The sequence below is a fragment of the Rissa tridactyla genome, chromosome 11, assembly GCF_028500815.1.
Source record: "Rissa tridactyla isolate bRisTri1 chromosome 11, bRisTri1.patW.cur.20221130, whole genome shotgun sequence".
Taxonomy (NCBI): domain Eukaryota; kingdom Metazoa; phylum Chordata; class Aves; order Charadriiformes; family Laridae; genus Rissa; species Rissa tridactyla.
This window is the reverse complement of record NC_071476.1, coordinates 21,041,557-21,059,479: the sequence shown is the minus strand read 5'-3', so window position 1 is coordinate 21,059,479 and position 17,923 is coordinate 21,041,557. Positions and strand designations below refer to the sequence as shown.

The 17,923-nt window shown below is 53.8% G+C and overlaps 1 protein-coding gene across 2 annotated transcripts in view; it reads left to right on the top strand.

Moving 5' to 3' along the window:
- Positions 1-420: 420 nt before the first annotated feature.
- The window catches only part of LOC128915996 (protocadherin alpha-C2-like), a 174,932-nt gene continuing 157,429 nt past the window's right edge, over positions 421-17,923 (top strand). Inside the window, exon 1 of one of the 2 annotated variants that reach the window (XM_054217067.1) lies at positions 421-5,912. In XM_054217067.1, coding sequence (XP_054073042.1) covers positions 3,426-5,912 — 2,487 coding nt within the window. In that variant the 5' untranslated portion in view covers positions 421-3,425. Of the gene's footprint in view, positions 5,913-10,303; positions 16,429-17,923 lie in introns of those variants that run through there. The other variant, XM_054217070.1, reaches the window with a different exon arrangement.

The following is a 17,923-nucleotide window of genomic DNA, read 5'->3' as shown; positions in this document are numbered from 1 at the left end:
TGGATGAGATACAGACGGCAGAATTTTGCAGCTGCCTGGTTGTAGAGCTTTGTGCCGTTTGGCATCAGTGTAGGGCATGTCTTTTCCATTTTCTTGAGCTGAGGTTGAAGTTGAGAGAATGTCCTTAGCTTTCAGGTGTGCCTTCTGCTTTCCCTGTGTCGTGGGGTTGTCTGAATTGGTGAATGACTGGTGACAGATGCTCTCCCTCCACCTCTTGCACATGGAGAGGTGGAGGAGAGATAAAGAGATTTACGAGTTTAGAAGTAACTAACCTTCTTTAATGAAATATTAATAATCCAATAAAAAGGAAATAATGAAATACATACAGTGCATACAAACCATATCGAGCTCCCAGGATGATGTCAGTGGCTGGCATGGGGGAAGTCCCAGACTGGATTCAGTGATGGATGGGAACTGGATTCCAGAGCTGGAGTCAGGAATGCACCGATGGGGATCAAAGGCAGATGAACAGACAGCGTCCTCCTTAGAAGCCAGCCTTTGAAGAAAGAGAGCTGACCCTTTGATCCCTCAGCTTTTATGCTGAGCATGGGGTAGACAGAATGGAATACTCCTGTTGGTCAATTTTTAATCTGATCACTCTGAGAACGAGCAGTCTTCTGAACAATATGCTGTTAATTTCAGAGAGTCAGAAGAGACCTAGCTAAGGAGTAAAATTACTGAACAGAAAGTTGGTTGTGTTTTAGCTCAAACCAGGACACCATTTGACAGAATTGCATGAGGGAGCACTTCACACTGTATAGCAATTTCCAGCTTTAGCAGAACATAATTTTTTTCTGTTCAGGTTCCTCAGAAATCTCTGATAATATTAAGGGAAAATGTGCCTTAAAACCAGTTCTCCTGTCTTGAACATGCTTGTTATTCTGAAGAAGCAGCCAGGTAAGTCAATGATACCTTAAGAAGGTGCATTTGAGAGACAGGTGTACTTTTATTCCTGTTCAGTGATGTTATATTTATGTTGGGTGGATAAAATATTGCCTGGATTGTAAAGTCTGTAGGCTTGGAGCAGCAAAGCACCACTGCCTGCCCTTGTTCCTTTCCTTCCACTTGCAGGCACAGTGTGAGCAGACGGCAGCAAGCATGGAGGGAGGAGGGATTGCAGTGCATTTCTCTGGGTGGATGTGTTGGGTGTTGTGGGGATGTTCTCAGTGAAAATGTCATGGTGTTACCTTGGTGGCTTTTGTCTGGCTGTGTCTCATGCTGATGAAGGACCGGTATTCTTGGGGACTAATGTCCCTGGGTACTGAGGATCTTGTTGTGTTCTGGCAGTGCGTGCCTGCCTGAACGAGACAGCAAGAGCTTGCCATTCAACGTGCAGGTGGAAAATGAGGCCAGAGGAACAGCTCTTCCCTGAGATACCATCTTGGAGGATTTTCTTGCTGGTCTGTGATGGTTTTGAGTTCCCAACAGACTCCCTTAAATTGTTTATGCTCATTGAAACCTGTTTCTGCTGATGTCCAAGTACGTGGGGCTTGTGTTTCCGAGGGTGGTGGGTTCTGTTGTGGTGTAGCAGGTCTGTTCTTTGCCATATGATTGCCTTGCTGTGTTATTTGGTGGGTCGTTGAGTGGACTGGAGGGTGAAGGTTGTTGTCTTCTTCCAGAAGGAATGAGGATGTGCAGGGGCAGTATGTCTGTATTGCATAGACTGTAGGAAAGCGGATGTTTCTTCTCCATGTGGAGGCATGGAAGGCGGAAGGGTAGGGGAATAACTCTTGTCAAGGGCATTTCTGTGCTTCATAGCAAGTGTGGTGTAGTGATGTGGAAAATATTTTGTTAAAGGGGGAAAAGAAGAGAGAAGGATGGAAGCAGAAGAGAACGGGAATCAAGATTAGGACAGGACAGAGAAGAAAAGAAAAAGGAAGAGAAAGACAAGAAGGAGGAGAGAAAATAGAAGAGGAAGAGAAACGAAGAAGGACCAATGGGAAAAGAAGAAGGAAAGAACGAGAATGGAAGTAGGATAGGAAAGAATCTATGCAAGGAAAAAAGAAGCAAGGGAGAAAGAAAGGAGGAAGAAAAAGGAAGTAAGGAAGGAGGGAACGAATGAAAAAGCAAATGAACAAACAAACAAATGGTAGAGGAGATTGCTATCTCGCAGTAATGTTATCTCTGCATGGTTAATGGAGTTGAGGACCTAGGCATTCTTGGTACTCAGGGACATGGTGTAAAGGCTTGATGAGAAGTAGTGAGGAAGAGGAAAGAGATATCGCCTGAGGGCATGTCCATGATCCATGGCAGGTGTGATGTAGTCATATAGAAAACAGACTGGTAAATGGAAGAAGAGAATGGGAGGGTAGGACAGGAAAAAGAAGAGAAGGAGTAAGGGGATACAGAAGAGAAAGAAGGAGGGAACAATAGAGAGAAAGAAAAGCAATAGAGAGAAAGAAAGTTCGAAGCAAGGAGTAGAAAGAAAAGCAATCGAGAGAAAAAAAGAGCATGAAGCAAGGAATAGAAAGAAAGAAGATAAAGAAAGGAAGAAACGATAGAGGAGTTTACTAGTATGCACCGATGCTATCACAGGACCGAGAAAGGAGGGTAGGGAGAGGAAGAAAGCAAGAAGGTAAGAAGCAAGGAAAGAAGGAGGAAAACTTGTGTGGGGGGAAGCAAGGAAGGAATAAATGAGGCAAGGAGGTAATAAAGGAAGGGAAATGAGAAAGAAGAGAAAGAAAAGAAATGATGAAGGAGTCTACCAGGGTGCAGCACGATATTCTCTAAACGCTGAACTTGTCCCTATCAGCCTCCGCCTTGGTTAAAGTACCGATCTCCGGCGCGAATGTCCCGTAATTGGCGCTGATGGCTCCGCCTTTGCTGGTGTCCGCCGCGGCGCGACTGGGGAGCTGCCAACGTGGGAAAGAAGAGAGAAGGACGGAAGGAGAAGAGAACGGGGAGTAAAGACCAGGGCACGGCAGGGCAAGCACGAAACGAAGAATGAAGAAAAGAGAGAGGAAGAAGAAGGTGGAAAGATAAGAAAGCAGAGAGAGAGAAGAAGGAAGGCAGTAAAGTAGAAAACGATTATCAAAACGTAGGAAAGAGAAAGGAAGGCAGAAAGAGGAAGAACGGAATAAAGGGATCTAAGGAAGCAAACAGCAAGCAAGCATGGAAAAGGAAAGAAAGAGAGGAAGAAGGAAAAAAAGGGTAAAAGGAAGACACAGGAGAGGAGATGAGGAGCTCGGGTCCGGGGACGCGTTTAGTGGTGTAGAGCGTGCGAGACGTCGGAGCAGCACACGGTGTCGCTGCAGGCTCAGAAACGGCGTGGGAGCGTTGAGGCGGCTCCGCCCCGGTGCGGCGGAGAGCCCGGCTGTGAGCGCGGGGGGGCGGCGCGGGGCGGTGAGGAGAGCCGGTGCGTCCGGGCGGCGGCGGGGAGCCGTGCGGGGCCCGTGCGGGCGGCGGCGGCTGCTTGGGCGGCGGCGATGGGCGTGAGTTGGTGTTCCGTGTTGCGGGTGGTGGTGGTGGTGCAGGCGGCGTGGTCGCTGGTCGCTGGTCAGGTGCGGTACTCGGTGCCGGAAGAAGCCAAGGCCGGGACGGTGGTGGGTCGTCTGTCGCAGGACCTGGGCCTGGAGGCGGGCGATGCGGAGTCGCGGCGCCTGCGTCTGGTGTCGCAGGGCCGTCGTGCGAGCGTGGAGGTGAGCGGGGCGAGCGGGGCGCTGGTGGTGAGCTCGCGTCTGGACCGGGAGGAGCTGTGCGGGAAGAGCGCGCCGTGCGCCCTGCGCCTGGAGGTGCTGGTGGAGCGGCCGCTGCGCATCTTCCACGTGGAGCTGGAGGTGACCGACATCAACGACAACGCCCCGCTCTTCCCCGCCGCCCGCAAAAACCTCAGCATCGCAGAATTAACCACGCTGCCGGGGTCCCGGTTTCTGCTGGAGGGCGCGTCGGATGCAGATATCGGAGCGAACGCGCAGCTCTCCTATACACTCAGCCCCAGCGAGCATTTCCGTGTGGATATACAAAAATCGAATGAGCGAAATATTGTACCAGATCTTGTTTTAACGAAACCGCTGGACCGCGAGACTTTGCCGGTGCACCGTTTGGTGTTGACGGCGAGTGACGGTGGCCGTCCGTCGCTGACGGGCACGATGGAGCTGTTGATCTCGGTGCTGGACGCCAACGACAACGCGCCCCAGTTCAACCAGTCCGTGTATAAAGTGCAGCTGCCGGAGAACGCTGCAGAGGGGACGCTGGTGGTGCGTGTGAACGCCACGGATACGGACGAGGGAATTAACAGTGAGGTGACCTACACGGCGACCAACTTTTTTCCGCTGAGTGGAAGAGATGTGATCACCGTCAATCCGCAGACGGGGGAGATCCGTCTGTCGGGCGCCCTGGACTTTGAAGAAGTCAGTATATTTGATTTCCGTATTGAAGCGAGAGACAAAGGGACGCCCCCGCTGTCGGGCCACTGCAGCGTGGAGCTGGAGGTGTTGGACGTGAACGACAACGCGCCGGAGGTGTGGGTGACGTCGCTGTCGGTGCCGGTGTCGGAGGACGCGGCGGTGGGGACGGTGGTGGCGCTGCTGAGCGTGTCGGACCGGGACTCGGGGTCGAACGGGCGCGTGCGGTGCGCGGTGTGGCCGGCGTCGCCGTTCGGTCTGGTGTCGACGTTCGCGGGGTCGTACTCGCTGGTGCTGCGGGAGGCGCTGGACCGGGAGCGGGTGTCGGAGTACGAGGTGGAGGTGCGTGCGGAGGACGGCGGGTCGCCGCCGCTGCGCGCCAGTCGCGGGGTGCGTGTGCCGGTGTCGGACGTGAACGACAACGCGCCGGCGTTCGCGCAGGCGGTGTACACGGTGCTGGCGCGGGAGAACAACGCGGCGGGCGCGGAGCTGGCGCGTGTGTGGGCGCGGGACCCGGACGAGGCGGGCAACGGGCGCGTGAGCTACTCGGTGTGGGAGGGCGGTGTCGGGGGCGCGTCGTCGGGCGGGGGGTGGCGGTCGGCGTCGAGCTACGTGTCGGTGGACGCGGAGAGCGGGCGGCTGTGGGCGCTGCGGCCGTTGGACTACGAGGAGGTGCAGGTGCTGCAGTTCGAGGTGCGTGCGGTGGACGCGGGGGAGCCGTCGCTGTGCGGCAACGCCACGGTGCAGGTCTTCGTGGTGGACGAGAACGACAACGCGCCGGCGCTGCTGCCGGCGTCGGGCGGCGGCGCGTGGTCCGGGTCGTCGTCGGAGGCGGCGTCGGTGCCGGGGTCGGGGTCGGTGTGGGCGTGGGCGTGGGCGTCGTGGGGGACGCCGGCGGGGCAGGTGGTGGCGAAGATCCGGGCGGTGGACGCGGACTCGGGCTACAACGCGTGGCTGCGCTACGAGCTGTGGGAGCCGCGGGGGAAGGGCCCGTTCCGCGTGGGGCTGTACAGCGGCGAGGTGAGCACGGCGCGGGCGCTGGAGGAGGCGGACGGCCCGCGGCAGCGGCTGGTGATCGTGGTGCGTGACCACGGGGAGCCGTCGCTCTCGGCCACGGCCACGCTGAGCGTGTCGCTGGTGGAGGGCGGCGAGGCGGCGCTGGCGGCCGCGGGCTCGTCGTCGTCGTCGTCGTCGTTGTCGGGGGTAGGGCTGCGTCCGGCGGAGGGCGGCGCGTCGGTGTCGTCGTCTGCGGCGACGAACGTGTGGCTGGTGGTGGCGATCTGCGCGGTGTCGAGCCTGTTCCTGCTGGCGGTGGTGCTGTACGTGGCGTCGCGGTGGGCGCCGCGGGCGGCCGTGCTGTCGGGGCCCGGTGCGGCGACGCTGGTGTGCGCCAGCGAAGTGGGGAGCTGGTCGTACTCGCAGCGGCAGAGCCGGAGCCTGTGCGTGGCGGACGGCGCGGGCAAGAGCGACCTGATGGTTTTCAGCCCCAACTTCCCGCCGCCGCCGGTGCCGCCGCCCGTCCCCGCGGCGAAGGAGACGCATCCGGAGCCGCCCGCTCTCCTGGACACGGTCAGTGGCCCTCCCTTTCTCGCCTCTCGCCCCTTCTAATCCTCCTGTCCCGTCCCCTGGGCAGTTGCTGTTGGGAGGGGTGTCTCATCCCGCGGGGGCGGTGGGTGGTTGTCGGGTGCTTAAGGATGTGAATGGGACCTGTGAATGGGACCATCTGCCTTCGCGTCCTTGCCACAGCCCCTTCGGCTCTTTCTTTTTTGGGAAAAGTTAAGTGTATTGCTGCACCCAGTAACTTTTCCCGATGCAGGTGAGATTTAATGTTGCGGGTGTGAGTGTGATTGCGACGAGAGGTGTAGTGCCATCGGCTTGCTGGTGTGTAGCATTTCCACCCGAGCTTGCTGAAGGAGTGCAAGAGTTTCAGGCTGTGGTGGTCCCCCTGGCTGTATTTAGTGCCTTATTACCGTTGCTGTCTGATGACTGTGCTGGTTGCAGCTGTGGTTTCTCGTCGAATACTCTGTCCTCCTCTTCTCTGATTCTGCTTTTCAAGTATGTGACTCAGGGTGACTATTGGACTTCAGGATCTTCTGCCCCCATGCTGTGATTCCGTGATTTTTATTCACCCACTAGAGTCTTTCAGAAAGTAGGGATGGCGTGGACTTTTCCTCTGTTCTTTTTCCACCTATGTTGTTACTTTACATTCTAGAATAAAGTGTTCAGGGAGGGGAGTGTGACCCAAGGTAGGTGTCAGAAAGGGGAATTTTCTTTTCCTGCTGCCCCAATCCATGTTATAGATTGCCGTTCCTGTGTGGAGAAGTGATGGGATATGATGTACGCAGGGCTCTTTTGAGAGTCTTTCAATATTTGCATCAACATTGTCAGCCTTATGGAAGCCCTGGAAACCTCCTTTTCAAAAAAAACCCCAAATTGTCCCATGCGTTAGATATTATCCATTGCAGTGCTGTGCTCATCAACATTTGGGTTGTTCTCTCACAGAAGGAAATCTATGCCCATTGCCAGAGCTATCCTGACACCATCTCTACAAATAGCTGTGTAACATTTCAGATGGGTAACAGAGCGCCCAGGTGTGTAACATTTCCATCTGGTATAGGTGAAGCATTGCAAAACATGAAGTGTCAACTACAGCGAGTCTGTTGAACACAGTGTATATGATACCATCTCTATGTTTTTTATGGTGCTCTCACTGATGGGAATGCTTGTGGACTCGTGTTCCTGACCAGAGAAGTGGCATGATGTACGCTGGCTTTTATGATGTTTTTCAGGATTTGTATCTGCAGCCACACCGTCACAAGAGACCCGTAAACCTTCTTTTTAACACAAAAGCCCTACCAACCAACAAACAAATCCCCTGATAACAAAAGCCCAAACCCCAAAGTCTCCTACAGAATCAATAGAATCTGTTGAATTGGGGTGCTTGTCAATGTTTGGTTTGTTCCGTCATAGCATGAAATGAATGACGCCGATCCACAAGAAGGGCTGGAAGGAGGATCTGGGGAAGTACAGGCCTGTCAGTCTGACCTTGTTGCCTGGGAAGGTCATGGAACAGATCACCCTGAGTGCCATTATGTGGCACATGGAGGACAACCATGTGATCAGGCCCAGTCAGCATGGGTTCATGAAGGGCAGGTCCTGCTTGACAAACCCGATCTCCTTCTGTGACAAAGTGACCCGCTTGGTGGATGAGGGAAAGGCTGTGGATGTTGTTTGTCTCGACTTATGTAAAGCCTTTGATAGGGTTTCCCACAGCATTCTGCTGGAGAAACTGTTTGCCTGTGGCTTGGACGGGAGTACTCTGCGCTGGGTAAAAAAGTGGCTGGAGGGCCGGGCGCAGAGAGTGGTGGTGAATGGAGTTAAATCCAGTTGTCAGTGGGTCACGAGTGGTGTTCCGCAGGGCTTGGTACTGGGGCCTGTTCTCTTTATATCTTTATGAATGATCTGGACGAGGGGATCGAGGGCACCCTCAGTAAGTTTGCAGCCAACACCAAATTGGGCAGGAGTGTGGACCTGCTTGAGGCTCTGCAGAGGGATGTGGACAGGCTGGATTGATGGGCTGAGGCCCATGGCATGAGGTTGAACAAGGCCAAGTGCCATGTCCTGTTCTTGGATTACACCAACCCCGATGCAGCACTAGAGGCTTGGGGCAGAGTGGCTGGAGAGCTGCCTGGCAGAAAAGGGCCTTGGGGTGTTGGCTTACTGCTGACTGAATTTGAGCCACCAGTGTTCCTAGGGTCTGCAAAAGCTGGAGTGAGCCCTGAGGTGAGAAAGGAAATTATGTCATGTTGCAGAGGTAAATGTGGGAGTAGGGCATGTCGATCTCTTGTTGTGAAGGGTGACCTTGAGCAGTGGGAAGTCTTGTGTGAAGGAACTGGCAATCCTTGGGAAGACCATGGTCCGTGTCATAAGGCAATAGTGGGAGATGATCTGTTTGTCTTGAGAACACACATCCCAGTATGGGGAATGGTGGATGCCTAGAGAAGCGCATGAGGCAGGAAGGGCACCGAATCTTCCTGCCCAGGATCCTCTCACAGGCTCCCAGGGTGTCTGAAGTTGGAGCCCTTCTGTGTCTTGAGATAGCGTGCGATACTGACATGTCCACAATGTCCTGTGAACTTGCATTCCTGGCTGGACTGGTGGCTTGATGTGCACTGACCTGCTTTGATATTCTGTCATTATTTGCATTAGTAGCAACACTCTTAAAAATTGCCTGGAAATTCTCTTTTCAACAACAAAACCCCTCTCAACCCAATTGTGCTTACACAGTAGATATCATCCGCTAGATTGGTGTTCTTGTCAACAAGAGGGTTGGTTTCTTTCAGCATGAAATCAGTGCCTATTGCTATTAGAGTTGTGCCGACATGACCTCTACAAAGACTATTGTTCTCAGGTGTGTAACATTTTCCTCTGAAATTGCTGAAGCATTGCCTAACATGAAGGGTCAACTGCCGAGAGTTTGCTGGACACCATGTTTATGGTTCTTTCTGTATGTTTTTTATGGTGCTGTCATGGATGGTAATGGTAAACAAAAGTCAATTGAGCGTTGAGGTGGGAAAGGGAACTGTGGCATGTCACAGAGGTGAATGTGTCAGTGGCACTGTGTAAGGCCTGGCCATTACGTGACGCGAAGGGGGCCCTTGCTTATTGGAAGCCTTGTGTGAAGGAACTGGAAATTCTTGGGAAAACAATGGGCCGTGTCATAAGAGGACAAGAATGGGAGATGATGTGCCTGTGTTGAGAATGCATGTCACAGACTGTTGAATGGAGGATGCCTAGAGGAGCGCATGAGTCAGGATGGGCAGAGGGTTTTGCTACCAAGCCTTCTTTCTCAGGGTCTAAAGGTGTCTGGAGTTGGAGGCCTTATGGAACTTGAGGTAGTGCGTGGTATTGAAATGCCCACAGTGTCCACATTTCCTACCAGAGACAGTCCCTTGTGCTGCTGCCTACCCGAGGTGGCAATATGTTGGTAAGTGGGGGTTGAGGTGCAGACTGTGGAATACTGTTTGATGAACACTTTCACTGCTGTCTTGGGAAAGGTGTTGTGGGAGGGTAGTGCTTCAATCTGCTGTCATTGTTTTGTGGTGGGCGTGTAAATGAGCTTCAGCAGCTGTTGATATTACCATGATGGTTCCTTGAGCCTCCTCAGGAAGGATTTGTAAGGGCAGAGAAGGAGCTTGACTTCCCCTACTTTTGTACTTGCACCAGTGGCATCGACAGAGGTAGTGTGTCCTCTTATCACCAACGTGTTCTGATACATGCATGTACCTGCAAAACCCTGCAGAGCAGCCCAGCACTGGTTTTCTGTCATAGAAAAGGTATGGAAATCCTTGGGCAAGCCCAAGGGTCATGTCATAAGCATACAAGAATGGGAGATGTGCTTGTCTTGAGAACACATGTCCCAGAGTGGGGAATGGGGGATGCTTAGAAGGAAGCATGAGGCAGGATGGCTTCAGGGTATTCTTCTACTGGATACTTTCACAGGCTCCAAAGGTCTGGACTTTGAGGACTTCCTGATGTTGTGACAGAACGTTGCATTGAAATGCTCACAATGTCTTTTGAGGTTAAGAATATCTTACACCAGAGACAGTCCCTTGTGCTTCTGTTATCCTGATGTAGGCTCTGTGTTGGTAAGAGGGGAGGACATGCAGACTGCTGAATATTAGCTGATGGACCTTTTTCCACTTGTCTTGAGAAGGGTGTAGTGGGAGGGTAGAGCTTCAATCTGCTGTCCTTGTGTAGTGGGGGCATCTGTAGCAGCTTCCACCACCACTGATGTTCCCATGATGATTCTGTGCTCCTCAGGCAGGATTTTTAAAGGCACACAATGATGAGGTGGGTATAATTTTTGTACTCTCGTCTACTTGTGCACCTGAACAGGTGCCTCGGTAGAGAACAGTCACCTCAGTAGAGATGCTTTGTCCTATTACACATGACTGCTTCTGATATGTGCACGTACACACCAAACCCCGCAGAGCAGTCCAGCTCTGGTTTTCTATGGTACAAATTTTCCTACACCATTGATATTGTGAGCACACTTAGACTTCAGCATTTGGTGTGTTTCTCTTGAAGAATCAAATCTGTGTGGACTGGGATCTGAGCTGTCACAGCTGTAATGACAGAATCTTTAAGAACTGTAATGTGCAACTCTGTAGAGTTTGCACCTGAAAATGCTGAAAAGGCAGAAAGTATTTCGTGTGAAGTTCAGGCATCTGGGAAGAGTCTGCCAAAAAGTGAGTGCCTTTGCATCCATCTCTATAGTCTTTGTGCTGATGACGAGGAAAATGAGGATGTGTGAAGGCCTGGGTCATGCTCAGAGTGGTATTGAGGGCTGGGGCATGTTATTTTGTTGGAGCAATGTCTGAGTACTGCGGCAGTGATGCTCTTCGTGTCATGGAGTAGGGCCTGGGTATGCATCACTGGGAGGGTGACTTTGACTGAGGAAGAGTCTTTCCTGAGGGAAATGGAGGTGCTGGGTAGAACACGTTCTGTGTCATTGGTGAAGTACTGGAGAATGTCCATTTAGCTGGAAATCTCATTTCCCATGGCATGTCATAGAGGATGCCAATAGAAAACCTTGAGAAGAGGCCTGATGCACTGAGTTGCGTGCCCAGGATCCTCTCAGGTCCTCCTGAAGTTCTGACATCAGTCACCCTTTTGTCCTCCATGGTATTCATGTGTGATATGAAGACATCTGCCAGTATTTCCTTTAATTATTTGCTCCTGAATGTGGTATGTCGTTGGTCCAACAGGTGGTTTTTGAAATTTGGATCACTTTGTCTGCCTTATGCCAAGCACTCCTCAGTCATCTCTGTGCTCATCTCTCTTGGTAGGCAGGGGAAGAAGCACTCTCAATATTCAAGATTGTGCCAAACCTTGCGTTTCAATGAAATGGAATTGGGTTCTTTGGTTTTCTTCTCAGCAGAAATTTCCACGCTTTTGGTTTTTCTTCTCTCACATTGACAGTGTGCTGGTAACCATGAATGAGGTGCAGATGATAAAATTTTCACAGCTGCCTGATTACAAAGCTTTGGGCTGTTTGGCATCAGTGTGGGGGAAGACTTTTCCACTGTCTTGAGCTGAGGTTGACGTTGAGAGAATATCCTTAGCTTTCAGGTGTCCCTTCTGCTTCCCCTGTGATAGAAGCACATAAGCACTGATTGTTGCTCAGTGATTTCGAGGCTTTTGCAGAATGTGATTTTTTTCCTGTCCAGGTTCCCCAGAAATCTCTGATAATGTTAAGGGAAAATGTGCCTTAGAACCAATTCTCCTGCCCTGAAAATGTTTCTTATTCTGGAAAGTAACCACCGGTGATGCTACAGGTGAGTCGCTCTTACCTAAAGAAGATGAGTCTGAGAGACAGATGTACTTTTGTTCCTCTTCAGTGGTTATATCTTTATGTTGGATGGACTGAATATTGCCTGGATTGTAATGCTAATGAGTGAGAGGTATTCTGTGGGGACTAATGCTGCTGGATACGGTGGTTCTGGGTTCTCTGTGTGTTGTTCTGGCAGTGCATGCCTGCCTGAAAGGGAGAGCAAGAGCTTGCCATTCATTGTGCAGGTTGAAAACGAGGCCAAAAGAATAAGTCTTCATCTAGATCCATGCAGAGTTCTCAGGAGCTGTGGTAGCCCTGTGCTTTTTCAGCCTTCCTGGGGAGTTGTCGTGGTGGGTTGTGGTGGTTTTGAGTTCTGGAAGGAAAGACTCCCTTGTGTTCTTTGGACTCATTGGAGGCTGTTTGCACAGATGCCCAAGTAGCTGGGGCTTGGGCTTGTGCTTCTGAGGGTGGTGGATTCTGTTGTGATGCAGCAGATCTGTTCTTTGCCATATGATTGCCTTGCTGTGTTATTTCATGGGTCCTCGAGTGGACTGGAGGCTGAAGAATGTGGTCTTCTTTCAGAAGGGAAGGTACAGGAGCAGGCAGTCTGAATTGCATAGGCTGTAGGAAAGCAGGAAAGTTGTTCCCCATGCAGAGGCATGGAAGGGGGAAGAGGAGGGGAATGGAAACTCTTGCCGAAGGCCATTTCCATGCTTCATGGCAAGTGTGGTGCAGCCATGTTGAAGACAATTTTGTTAAAGGGAAAAAAGAAAAGAAGAGAGAAGGATGGAAGCAGAAGAGAACAGGAGGCAAGGATAGGTCAGGATAGAGCATGAAAGAAAAAGGAAGAGAAAGAAAAGGAAGAGGACAAAAAAAAAGAGAAAAAGTGTGAGTATGGAAGGGAAATGAAGAGATGACCAAAGGGATAAGAAGAAGGAAAACATGAGAAAGGACAGAGGAAAGGTCGTAGTCTATAGAAGGAAAAAGGAGGAAAGGGAAAATGAAAGAAGGAGGGAAAACGAAGCAAGAAAGGAATGAATGAAGGCAGAGAGGACAGAGGAGGTGACCAGCACGCACCGATATTATCTGTGCATGGTTAATGGAGTTGAGGAGCTCGGCATCCTTGGTACTGTGGGACGCTGTGTAAGTCTTGATGAAAAGTGGTGAGGAAGAGGAAAGAGCCCTTGCATGACAGCATGTCTGTTCTCCATGAGGGTGTGATGTAGTCCTATTAGAATATATACTGGTAAAGGAGAGAAAGCAGAGGCAAAGAGGAAAGAAGAAGAGAGCTGGAGGACAGGACTGCAGAGAGGGAGTACGGGGATAGAGAAGGGATGAGGGAAGAACAGAGAGAGAGAACAGCAAGCAGGAAGTAAGGAGGCAATAGAGAAAAAGAAGATAAAGAGAAAAAGAGAAAATAAATGATCACTGTCCACAGAAAGGTGGTGAGGAAGAGAAAGAATGAAGGAAACAAAGAAAGAAGGAGGGAAAAGTAAGAAAGAAAAAAGGAAGGCAGTAAGAAATGAAGCAAGGAAGTAATAAACGAAAGAAGAAAAAAAGAGAAAGAACAGAAGAAATCATGAAGGAGACGACAAGAGTGCAGCGATATTGTAGACGCTGAGTAGACGTGGTCTCTAAGAGCCTTCACCTCCGATAGAGTACCGCGCCGGGGCGCTGATGGTGCATGTAATTAACGGTGATGGCTCCGTCTTTGATGGTGTCCTCCGCGGCGCCGGAGGTGACTGCGAAGCACCTAGTTTAAAGACTAGAGCACGGCAGAGGAAGAGTGAAAAGAACAAGGTAGAGAAGAAAGAGAAGGAAGAAAAAATGGACCGAGAAAAAGAAAAAGTAATAAAGAAATGAGGAAGAAATGAATGAAAATAGAGAACTGAAGGAAAAAAAGGCGAACAAAAAGAAAAGAAAAGAAGAAATAGGAAGAAGGAAAGAGCAAAAAAGCAAGAAAAAAAAAGAACGAAGAAAAAGAAAGAGGAGAACGGAAGGACGGGATGAGAGAGGAGGAGACGAGCCTGGGTCCGGGGACGCGGTCAGTGGCGGGGAGCGTGTGAGGCGTCGGAGCAGCACACGGTGTCGCTGCAGGCTCAGAAACGGCGTGGGAGCGTTGAGGCGGCTCCGCCCCGGTGCGGCGGAGAGCCCGGCTGTGAGCGCGGGGGGGCGGCGCGGGGCGGTGAGGAGAGCCGGTGCGTCCGGGCGGCGGCGGGGAGCCGTGCGGGGCCCGTGCGGGCGGCGGCGGCTGCTTGGGCGGCGGCGATGGGCGTGAGTTGGTGTTCCGTGTTGCGGGTGGTGGTGGTGGTGCAGGCGGCGTGGTCGCTGGTCGCTGGTCAGGTGCGGTACTCGGTGCCGGAGGAAGCCAAGGCCGGGACGGTGGTGGGTCGTCTGTCGCAGGACCTGGGCCTGGAGGCGGGCGATGCGGAGTCGCGGCGCCTGCGTCTGGTGTCGCAGGGCCGTCGTGCGAGCGTGGAGGTGAGCGGGGCGAGCGGGGCGCTGGTGGTGAGCTCGCGTCTGGACCGGGAGGAGCTGTGCGGGAAGAGCGCGCCGTGCGCCCTGCGCCTGGAGGTGCTGGTGGAGCGGCCGCTGCGCGTCTTCCACGTGGAGCTGGAGGTGACCGACATCAATGACAACGCCCCGCTCTTCCCCGCCGCCCGCAAAAACCTCAGCATCGTGGAATTCAACACGCTGCCGGGGTCCCGGTTCCCGCTGGAGGGCGCGTCGGATGCAGATATCGGAGCGAACGCGGAGCTCTCCTATACACTCAGCCCCAGCGAGCATTTTAAAATAGAAGAAGAAAACAGTAACTCGCGGAGTAAATCCCTGTTTCTGGTGCTCAGGAAACCGCTGGACCGCGAGACTTTGCCTGTGCACCGTTTAGTGTTGACGGCGAGTGACGGGGGCCATCCGTCGCTGACGGGCACGGTGGAGCTGTTGATCTCGGTGCTGGACGCCAACGACAATGCGCCCCAGTTCAACCACTCCGTGTATAAAGTGCAGCTGCAGGAGAATGCTCCCCCGGGAACTGTGTTTCTGCAGCTAACAGCGACAGACAAAGATGAGGGAATTAATCAGGAGCTATATTACTCTTTTAGCTATACGATGCCTGCCAAAGTTCAGGACCTTTTCATAATTGACAGAAATTCCGGGGAAATACGGACTGCCGGTGAACTGGATTTTGAAGACGTTCAGTCGTATGACGTGGAGATCGAAGCGAGAGACAAGGGGACGCCCCCGCTGTCGGGCCACTGCAAGGTGGTGCTGGAGGTGGTGGACGTGAACGACAACGCGCCGGAGGTGTGGGTGACGTCGCTGTCGGTGCCGGTGTCGGAGGACGCGGCGGTGGGGACGGTGGTGGCGCTGCTGAGCGTGTCGGACCGGGACTCGGGGTCGAACGGGCGCGTGCGGTGCGCGGTGTGGCCGGCGTCGCCGTTCGGTCTGGTGTCGACGTTCGCGGGGTCGTACTCGCTGGTGCTGCGGGAGGCGCTGGACCGGGAGCGGGTGTCGGAGTACGAGGTGGAGGTGCGTGCGGAGGACGGCGGGTCGCCGCCGCTGCGCGCCAGTCGCGGGGTGCGTGTGCCGGTGTCGGACGTGAACGACAACGCGCCGGTGTTCGCGCAGGCGGTGTACACGGTGCTGGCGCGGGAGAACAACGCGGCGGGCGCGGAGCTGGCGCGTGTGTGGGCGCGGGACCCGGACGAGGCGGGCAACGGGCGCGTGAGCTACTCGGTGTGGGAGGGCGGTGTCGGGGGCGCGTCGTCGGGCGGGGGGTGGCGGTCGGCGTCGAGCTACGTGTCGGTGGACGCGGAGAGCGGGCGGCTGTGGGCGCTGCGGCCGTTGGACTACGAGGAGGTGCAGGTGCTGCAGTTCGAGGTGCGTGCGGTGGACGCGGGGGAGCCGTCGCTGTGCGGCAACGCCACGGTGCAGGTCTTCGTGGTGGACGAGAACGACAACGCGCCGGCGCTGCTGCCGGCGTCGGGCGGCGGCGCGTGGTCCGGGTCGTCGTCGGAGGCGGCGTCGGTGCCGGGGTCGGGGTCGGCGTGGGCGTGGGCGTGGGCGTCGTGGGGGACGCCGGCGGGGCAGGTGGTGGCGAAGATCCGGGCGGTGGACGCGGACTCTGGCTACAACGCGTGGCTGCGCTACGAGCTGTGGGAGCCGCGGGGGAAGGGCCCGTTCCGCGTGGGGCTGTACAGCGGCGAGGTGAGCACGGCGCGGGCGCTGGAGGAGGCGGACGGCCCGCGGCAGCGGCTGGTGATCGTGGTGCGTGACCACGGGGAGCCGTCGCTCTCGGCCACGGCCACGCTGAGCGTGTCGCTGGTGGAGGGCGGCGAGGCGGCGCTGGCGGCCGCGGGCTCGTCGTCGTCGTCGTCGTTGTTGTCGGGGGTAGGGCTGCGTCCGGCGGAGGGCGGCGCGTCGGTGTCGTCGTCTGCGGCGACGAACGTGTGGCTGGTGGTGGCGATCTGCGCGGTGTCGAGCCTGTTCCTGCTGGCGGTGGTGCTGTACGTGGCGTCGCGGTGGGCGCCGCGGGCGGCCGTGCTGTCGGGGCCCGGTGCGGCGACGCTGGTGTGCGCCAGCGAAGTGGGGAGCTGGTCGTACTCGCAGCGGCAGAGCCGGAGCCTGTGCGTGGCGGACGGCGCGGGCAAGAGCGACCTGATGGTTTTCAGCCCCAACTTCCCGCCGGTGCCGCCGCCCGTCCCCGCGGCGAAGGAGTCGAATCCGGAGGCGCCCGCTCTCCTGGACACGGTCAGTGGCCCTCCCTTTCTCGCCTCTCGCCCCTTCTCGCCCTTCTGTCCCGTCCCCTGGTCAGTCACTGTTGGGAGGGGTGTCTCATCCCGCGGGGGCGGTGGGTGGTTGTCGGGTGCTTAAGGATGTGAATGGGACCTGTGAATGAGACCATCTGCCTCAGCGTCCTTGCCACAGCTCCCCCCCTCTTTCTTCGGGGTAAAGAAAGATTTGACACACCGAGCAGCTGTTGAGCAGAGTGAGTTCTTTTTCCGTAGAGTAAAATGACGGCCGATTACGATGAGAGGTTCCACGACGTCAGGTTTGTAGACGCTCTGTCCTTGCTGGTGTGTGGCATTTGCAGCCGAGCTTGCTGAAGGGGTGCAAGAGACACAGGCTGTGGTGGTGACAGTCCCCCAAGCACTCTTTCGTGTTTTATTGCCTTCTCTGACTCCTGACCGTGCTGGTATTAGATGTGATTTATTCTCTGTCCTCCATTTATTCTCCTCTGTAATAGACTTTTGGAAAATTGGGACTTGTCACGGATTTTTTGTTCCAGTGGTGTAATTTCTCCATGTTATTTGACCCATTGGAGTCATTATGAACATTGGGAAGTCGTTGTGGAATTTTCCTGTGTTCTTTTTCCAAGTATATTGTAACCAAAGTTAGTAGTAGAAAGTGTTTAGTCAGAGGAGTATGACCCAAGGTGTTAGAAACGGGAACATTTTTTTTCTTCTCCCACTCTCCTGCCCGGGTTGTGAACTTTTGTTTCTGGCTGGACTATTGTCTCGACGTACACTGACCTGTTTTCATATTCTTTCATCATTTGCATATATAGCAACACCCTTACAAATAGCCTCAAATTCTCTTTCCAACCACAAAAAACTCGCTTAACCCATTGTGCTACACAGTAGATATCATCTACTAGATCAGTGTTCTCGTCAACATGTGGGTTGGCTTCTCTCAGCAGAAAATCAGTGCCCGTTGCCATTAGAGTTGTGCTGACCTGACCTCCACAAGGAGTATTGTTCTCAGGTCTGTAACGTTCCCCTCTGAAATTGCTGAAGAATTGCCAAACGTGAAGGGTCATCTGCCGAGAGTTTGCTGGACGCCATGTATACGATACCATCTGAATGTTTTTTATGGTGGTCTCATTGATGGGAAGGGTGAGCAAAACTCAGATTGAGTGTTGAGATGGGAAGGGGCACTGTGGCATGCGGTGGAGGTGAATGTGGCAGTGTCACTGAGTAGGGTCTGGGCATTTCTTGATTTGAAGGGTAACGTTGAGCACTGGGAAGCCTTGTGTGAGGGAACTGGAAATCCTTGGGAAGACTGTGGGCCATGCCATGAGAAGAGAGTAATGTGATATGATGTGCGTGTGTTGAGCATGTCCCAGAGTGGGGAACGGAGGATGCCTAGAGGAAATCATGAGGCAGGATGGGCACATTGTGTTCTTTTGCGGGATTCTTTCCAAGGCTCCGTAGGGTCTGGTGTTGGAGGCCTTCTGGGTCTTGAG